At 45.0% G+C, this 8,264-nt stretch overlaps 1 protein-coding gene across 2 annotated transcripts in view; it reads right to left on the bottom strand.

Moving 5' to 3' along the window:
• LOC134345475 (LIM and senescent cell antigen-like-containing domain protein 1) overlaps positions 1 to 8,264 on the bottom strand; it is a 291,120-nt gene that overhangs the window by 51,456 nt on the left and 231,400 nt on the right. For both annotated transcript variants that reach the window (XM_063046183.1, XM_063046182.1), the window contains exons 8-9: positions 2,304 to 2,352; positions 1,188 to 1,263 (exon numbers count right to left, since the gene is read on the bottom strand). In XM_063046183.1, coding sequence (XP_062902253.1) covers positions 1,188 to 1,263; positions 2,304 to 2,352 — 125 coding nt within the window. The remainder of the gene's footprint in view (positions 1 to 1,187; positions 1,264 to 2,303; positions 2,353 to 8,264) is intronic.

Below are 8,264 nucleotides of genomic sequence, written 5' to 3'. Positions count from 1 at the left end.
ACAAAACATTTGCGACCTAACCCCAGACCCGGCGAACAGCCTTACAGAACAATTGCCAGCATCATAGAGAGCACGCTCAGGCCCTTCAGCCCATCGAGTGTATGCCAACCATTTACACAAATCCCATTGAATTACCTCCACAGTCCACATTGTATTCACACAGTAAGGGACTATCTATGAGCAGGATCACAGTGAGCCTCAGTGTGAGGGTCCCAGTAACTGTCCCCAGTATTACCAATCATTCTTGGTAACCGTTCCTGGCAACCTTCTTTGATAGAGTCCCGACAACCTCCCTGGTCATTGTCCTGGCAACTATCACTGGTAACAGTGAAATGTTAAATAAAAGCAGAGGTGGGGAGAAAATATCATTAAAATCTGTTCCTGAAGTGGGTTCATCCTCCGTGTGTGTAACCCCTACCGGCCACACTCAGGACTGAATATCTGTCCTCCACGTGTGCCTGCAGATGTGCGTATATATAACTCCTACAGTTCATACTCCCGGTACTTTGCCTGCCGCGCGCGCGCGCGCCCGTGTCTGTGTGTAAACTTTACAGTCCACACACCAAGTCATTTAGCTGTATCGCCTACATCAGGAAACTGTTCACATTTCTAACAATCGTTTAGCCTATGGAGCTTGTACTATCTCCCAACAGAGCTAAGTCAGTCCTTTTCTCCGTCCTTCTCTGTAACGTGTGTGTGTGTGAGAGAGAGAGAGAGAGATCCATAAACACCCCCACCCCAACACTAGGGGTGGTTTACAGCACTGATTAACCTGCCAGAAGGATTGATCCCCATGCCGAGGGCATTGGGGTCAGAGACGCTCCAGCTGAAGAGATGCTGGCTGTCGGTCTCACTGGTCAGTGGGAGCAAAGGTAAAACAAGCGGCTGTAGGTCTAAGCACAAGTACCTCCTCAACGGGGCAGCATGACGCCGGTTATCAGCGCTGCCTCGTGTGCATCATTTCGATGGTTGTGTGAGTGTCACCAATGTGACAGCACGGAGAGAGTTTTTATAACTCGGTCAGCCCCTGGTGTTGGGGAACTTACGCCAATGAGCCGAGCTTAGATGTTAATCTTGGTCATCGTGCAGTAGGTGGGCTGAAGGGCTTATATCCCTACTTTATAACTCTGTGCCTTACTGGTGGGACTGTGTGCGCAGAGGAGGTCAGCGTGGAGGCCGATACTTACTTCAGGGTGAGCTTGGAGCGACAGGTGGAACAAGCAAAGCAGTGGACACACCAGGTCTTGTTGAGAGCTGACACCACTGCAACAGAAAGCAGACTGCATTATCTTCATGTCCCACCACCCCCCCCCCCGATAATTCATCACCCAACGTTTGAAGCAACTGGGTCGCTCAGAAATGGCAAGTGTCCGATCAGCCCCTCTCAACCTTCTGCCCTCCGTTCAAACAATGTGGTCCTCAGGTCTATTTTTGATGCCTTCAGAAGGTCCACTATCTCAGTCCTGGCATTTGGGGACAGATCATACCCATTTCCAACTGTGCAGAAGTGATTTTTGACATCTCAGGCCCAGCTTAATTTTAAACATTTTGCACAGTTCTGTGCTCTCCCACTACTGGAAATAGTTCCTCTCCCTCAATACAATTAACTCCTTCTGTGCCTCAGTTAGCTTGCTCCTAACTCTCTCATCACAAGGGAATGCAGGCTGTTCCGGGTAAGGAAAAGGTTCCATATTTACAAGTGTCCACATGTGGATTTTCATCATAACTGGGAAAATACACAAAAAAAACACTTGCTATGGTAGCTATACCACCACCATACTGTATTAGTGGCATCAAAAGCAGATAAGGTAGATAAGAAGGAAGAATTACTAAGAGTTGGGGGGAGATGGAGGCAGGGAAGAGGAGACGGAGAGGGATTCTGCCATTCATAGAAACAAATGTATTGGGAATGTATGTAGGACTTCTGAATTTAATGATATTATAGGAGCTCTTTCATACATCTAGAGTTGGACATTCATAACCTGGGGCAGTCTGTACAAGTCTGATCTGTACAACCCATCCTCCGAAGTTAATCCTTTTAGCTCTGGTTTCATTCTGGGCCACACCACTCCAGGGTTAATGTGACCCGGTACTGCAGGGTAATGCCGCAGGACTACAGGATGAGGCTTAACCTGAGGTCTTGTTGCTGGGGAGGGAGAGACAGATGTGGGGAGAAGAGGAGAGAGGAAAGGAGCAAATGGAAATATTGATCACACCTTGAGCGTAGAGATAATGAGGGACAAGAATCGATATCTACTTGGGAGCTGATGAAGCTGCTGGATGCAGGTGGACTGGATACTCACCATCACCCTCAATCACACGGTTGCAGTGGTAGCAGACGTCTCCAAACAGCTGAGGAAACAAACACAGCCAGTGAGAATCATAAAAACTGACACATCGACAAACGAGCTGTTGGAGGAACTCAGCAAGTTGGTGGTGGAAATCCCACTTCCATATTTGATAAATCTCTAGATCAGGATCTTGACCTGGAACATCGACAATTCCTTTCTCTGCCACAGATGCGACTCAGCCTGTTGAGTTCCTCCAGCAGATAGCTTGTTGCTGCAGGTTGCAACACCTGCAGTCTCCACACATCAGAAGACAGGGAGCCGCGACATTTCAAAGCACCTGTAATACACCCAACGGGTCAACGGTGTAGTTAGTCACATTACTGAATTAGTGAGTAACACTCAGTGTTACAGGGAGAGTGTTACTGTATTAGTAGGTAAATCTGCTGTACCATTTCACGTATTACAATGAGTAACATTACCATTTAAATCAAACAATATTATTGTGCAAGAGACGTTCTGGTACAGTAGGCAGATGGCAGAGCTGCTGCCTCACAGCACCAGAGACCCGGGTTCGATCCTGATCTGCTGTGCAGTCTGAGTGGAATTTGCACCTTCTCCCTGTGGCTGTGTGAGTTTCCAGCCACATCCCATCGATGAGCAGGTTGGTAGGGTAATTAGTCACAGCAAATTGCCCCAAGTGTGTAAGTGAGTGGCGGAATGTGGGAGGAACTGATGGGAAGAATAAAATGAGATATTCAAGGAGTGATGCCTCAGAAAGGCAGCATCTATCATTAAGGAATTGGGTAGAAAAAGTCATTTTTTAAAAACACTGATCGGGGAGAAGGGTCTGCACTGTGCAGGCGCATGACGTAGCGCGCCAAAGTTTAAATAGAGGCCACCATATACAGCGGGCAGCGTTGTGAGCGGGCAGTGGAGTGAGAGGGAGCAAAGTGGGACAGCTTTGGCTCAATAGGCTTCAGCGAGAACAGGCAGAGGCCAGGGTAGGTTCCGGTAAGTTTTTTGTTCAGATTGTCTAGCGCAGAGAGAATGCCAGGCAGGATGTTGGAATGCTCCTCTTGCAGGATGTGGGAAGTCAGGGAGCCCTCTGGTGTCTCTGACAACGACACCTGCAAGAAGTGCATCCAGCTGCAGCTCCTGACAAACCGCGTTAGGGAACTGGAGCAGGAGCTGGATGACCTGCGGATCATTCGGGAGAATGAGGAGATTATAGATAGTAGCTACAGGGAGGTAGTTACGCCAAAGGAGCAGAGCACAGGAAATTGGGTTACTGTCAGGCGAGGGAAGAGGAAAGGGCAGGCAGAGCAGGGTTCCCCTGTGGCTATTCCCCTCAACAACAAGTATACCACATTGGATACTGTTGGGGGGGGGGGAATGACTTACCTGGGACTAGCTGCAGTAGCCGGATCTCTGGCACTGAGTCTGGCTCTGCAGTGCAGAAGGGAGGGTGGAAAAAGAGGAGAGCGGTAGTGATAGGGGACTCGATAGAGGTGCAGATAGGAGGTTCTGTGTCGTGACAGAGAATCCAGGATGGTTTGTTGCCTCCCGGGTGCCAGGGTGAAGGATGTCTCTGATCGATCGCATGACATTCTGAAGTGGGAGGGTGATCAGCCAGATGTCGTGGTGCACATCGGTACCAATGACATAGGAAGGAAGAGTGAGGAGGTCCTGGAGAGTGAGTATAGAGAGCTTGGTAGGAAGTTGAAAAGCAGGACCTCGAGGGTGGTATTCTCAGGATTGCTACCTGTGCTAAGTGCCAGTGAGGGTAAGAATAGGATGCTCTGGAGGATGAACAAGTGGCTGAGGAACTGGTGTAGGGGGCAGGGTTTCGGATTTCAGGATCATTGGGACCTCTTCTGGGGCAGGTGGGACCTGTACAAGAGAGACGGGTTACACTTGAACCACAGGGGGACCAATATCCTTTCAGGGAGGTTTGTTAGTGCTATTGGGGAGGCTTTAAACTAGATTTGCAGGGGGATGGGAACCAGAGTGCCAGAGCTGACAGTGTGGCTGGGGTGAAAATAAATGATGTTAAAAGTTCAAGCAAAGCCGCTAATAGAAAGGTTGTGAGTGGTGGTAAAAATCTTCTGAGGTGTATATATTTCAATGCTAGGAGTATTGTGGAGAAGGCGGATGAGTTGAGGGCATGGATTGACACGTGGAATTATGATGTTATAGCAATTAGTGAAACTTGGCTACAGGAGGAGCAGGACTGGCAGCTTAATATTCCAGGGTTCCGATGTTTCAGATGTGATCGAGGCAGAGGAATGAAAGGTGGGGGAGTAGCATTGCTTGTCAGGGAAAATGTTACAGCAGTGCTCAGGCAGGACAGAATACAGGGCTTGTCTACTGAGTCCTTATGGGTGGAGCTGAGAAACAGGAAAGGTATGGCCACATTAGTGGGGTTGTATTATAGACCACCCAATAGACAGCGAGAATTGGAGGAGCAAATCTGCAGAGAGATAGCAGGCAACTGCAGGAAACATAAAGTTGTGGTGGTAGGGGATTTTAATTTTCCATATATTGATTGGGACTCCCATACTGTTAGGGGTCTAGATGGGTTAGAGTTTGTAAAATGTGTTCTGGAAAGTTTTCTAAATCAATATATAGAGGTACCAACTAGAGGGGATGCAATATTAGATCTCCTATTAGGAAACAAGTTAGGACAAATAACGGAAGTGTGTGTAGGGGAGGACTTTGGTTCCGGTGATCATAACACCATTAGTTTCAATTTGATCATGGATAAAGATAGATCTGGTCCTAGGGTTGAGGTTCTAAACTGGAAGAAGGCCAAATTTGAAGAAATGAGAAAGGATCTAAAAAGCATGGATTGGCACAGGTTGTTCTCTGGCAAGGATGTGATCAGTAAGTGGGAAGCCTTCGAAGGAGAAATTTTGAGAGTGCAGAGCTTGTATGTTCCTGTCAGGATTAAAGGCAAAGTGAATAGGAATAAGGAACCTTGGTTCTCAAGGGATATTGCAACTCTGATAAAGAAGAAGAGAGAGTTGTATGACATGTATAGGAAACAGGGAGTAAATAAGGTGCTTGAGGAGTATAAAAAGTGCAAGAAAATAGTTAAAAAGGAAATCAGGAAGGCTAAAAGAAGTCAAAGTGAAGGATAATCCAAAGAGTTTTTACAAGTGTATTAAGAGTAAAAGGATTGTAAGAGATAAAATTGGTCCCCTTGAAGATCAGAGGCTATGTGCGGAACCAAAAGAAATGGGGGAGATCTTAAATGGGTTCTTTGCGTCTGTATTTACCAGGCAAACTGGCATGAAGTCTATGGAATTAAGGGAAACAAGTAGTGAGATCATGGAAACTATACAGATTGAAAAGGAGGAGGTGCTTGCTATCTTGAGGCAAATTAAAGTGGATAAATCCCCAGGACCTGCTAGGGTATTCCCTTGGACCTTGAAGGAAACTAGTGTTGAAAGTGGCGTCACAGGTAGATAGGGTTGTAAAGAGAGCTTTTGGTACATTGGCCTTTATTAATCAAAGTATTGTGTATAAGAGCTGGAATGTTATGATGAGGTTGTATAATGCATTGGTGAGGCCGAATTTGGAGTAATGTGTTCAGTTTTGATCACCAAATTACAGGAAGGATATTAATAAGGTTGAAAGAGTGCAGAGAAGGTTTACAAGGATGTTGCCGGGACTTGAGAAACTCAGTTACAGAGAAAGGTTGAATAAATTAGGACTTTATTCCCTGGAGCATAGAAGAATGAGGGGAGATTTGATAGAGGTATATAAAATTATGATGGGTATAGATAGAGTGAATGCAAGCAGGCTTTTTCCACTGAGGCAAGGGGAGAAAAAAAACCAGAGGACATGGGTTAAGGGTGAAGGGGGAAAAGTTTAAAGGGAACATTTGGGGGGCTTCTTCACACAGAGAGTGGTGGGAGTGTTGAATGAGCTGCCAGACGAGGTGGTAAATGCAGGTTCTTTTTTAACATTTAAGAATAAATTGGACAGATACATGGATGGGAGGTGTATGGGGGGATATGTTTTGTGTGCAGGTCAGTGGGACTAGGCAGAAAATGGTTCGGCGCAGCCAAGAAGGGCCAAAAGGCCTGTTTCTGTGCTGTAGTTTTTCTATGGTTTCTATGGTTTTCTAAGGACGCCCATCACCCAGGTCATGTCTTGTTCTCATTGCTACCATCATGGAGGGGGTACAGAAGCCTGAAGGCACACACTCAGCAATTCAGGAACAGCTTCTTCCCCTCTGCCATCTGATTTCTGAATGGACATGGAACCCACGAACACTACCTCACTACTTTTTTAATTTCTATTTTTGCACCATTTATTTAATTGAAGTATTTAAAAATATACATACAGTACTTACTGTAATTCACAGTTTTTTCCTCTATTATTATGTATTACATTGTACTGCTGCTGCAAAAACAAATTTCACGACATATGTGGGTGATATTAAATCTGATTCTGACTCTGGATTCATGTAGGATTAATGTGAATGAGTGGCTGATGATTGGTGTGGACACAGTGAACCAACGGGCCTTTTCCTGTACTCTACCTTCATCTGACCTCCAAAGTAGTACAGTGAGAAACATTATCCTAACAGTGGGTTACTGCTGTACTGAAGAAAAAATCTATTTGAGAAATACAAATATGGTCATATCTGGGAAAAAGGTGAAGTTCAAGTTTATTGTTACCATAAGCCTACATACCCAGGGTATTAATGCCATGAAAATTAACTTTTGGCAGCAACAGCAGAAAATGAGTTACAAACATAAGCTAATATAAACTTAAATTCACATAAAACAACTTACATGTGCAAAAATAAACATAATAACATTAGCACAAGATAAGAACAGGACTTTGTGATAATGGATTGCCGCTATATCTTGGGGAATGTCTGAAAATTAGATCAATGTTTGTGACTGAGAATAAAATGTCCTTGTTTTCAAGAGAAGAAATAAAAGCTGATAAATAGAAAGGAAACATTGTTTATTTTAGGAGATTTCCATTAGTTAAAGATGCAAGTTCTTCACGATTTTTAAAACTCTAGCTTGTTTAGTTGTACACTCAACCAGAAATACAACGGGCATATCATCTGCAAAATAACTTCTGTTCATCATTCTGTTGACTACAAAGAAATACAATTAAATGAAGAAAGAGCAATTGTACTGGGACTGATTATCAAATACAGAAACTGCTGGAAACACTCAGCAGGTCAGGCAGCACCTGTGGAGAGAGAAATAGAGTTAATGTGTCAAGTTGAAAACACTTCACCTGAGTGTTTCCAGCATTTTGTTCCACAACAATGATGTGGTTACACTGAGAGGAAGGAGCTTGAAGGAGATCTGAGGGGGAAGATTTTACAGAGAATGTTTGATATCTGGAACTCAGTGCCAGAGGGGATGATGGAGTCAGATCCAGTCACTACATCATTGCTTGTCATAAGACCAGCTGTGGTTGTGGGTAAGACCAAAGGCATTACTGTCAAAGAAGTCACAAATAAAGTTTTACCCAAGAAGTGAGTATCTCCACTGCTCATCAAGAGTCCCTTTTATTTATACACCCATAATTATTTTCTCCTGAATTAATATTCTTATGTTCTGTCCCAACACCAATGATTAAGTGACTCTATTTGGCAAGTTTATCCCTAACAAGTGCGTGACATTAACAGATTTTCTTTCACATTCTAGACCACTGGACCTGGGGGTGATCGGAAGTCTGCGGACCTTTATTCCTAATGCCACCCAGATAGGTCAGTTTCACATCATCTCCCTGCTGTGTGTCGAGGCAAAGATCTTCTTCAGTGCAGTTTCTAACTGGCTGTGCACCTACCTAGCAAAGAACACCTATATTGATACATCAGTCCAGAAGGGTGGCATTTCAGGGATGCCGGGCTGTCTGGAGCACATCGGTATGGTGACACAGCTCATCAGGGAGGCCAGAGAGAACAAGGGCAACCTGTCAGTGTTGTGGCTCGAC

The sequence above is a fragment of the Mobula hypostoma genome, chromosome 4 (assembly GCF_963921235.1).
Source record: "Mobula hypostoma chromosome 4, sMobHyp1.1, whole genome shotgun sequence".
Classification (NCBI taxonomy): Eukaryota; Metazoa; Chordata; class Chondrichthyes; order Myliobatiformes; family Myliobatidae; genus Mobula; species Mobula hypostoma.
The sequence above is the reverse complement of the archived record's forward strand: the minus strand, read 5'-3'. Positions and strand labels throughout refer to the sequence as shown.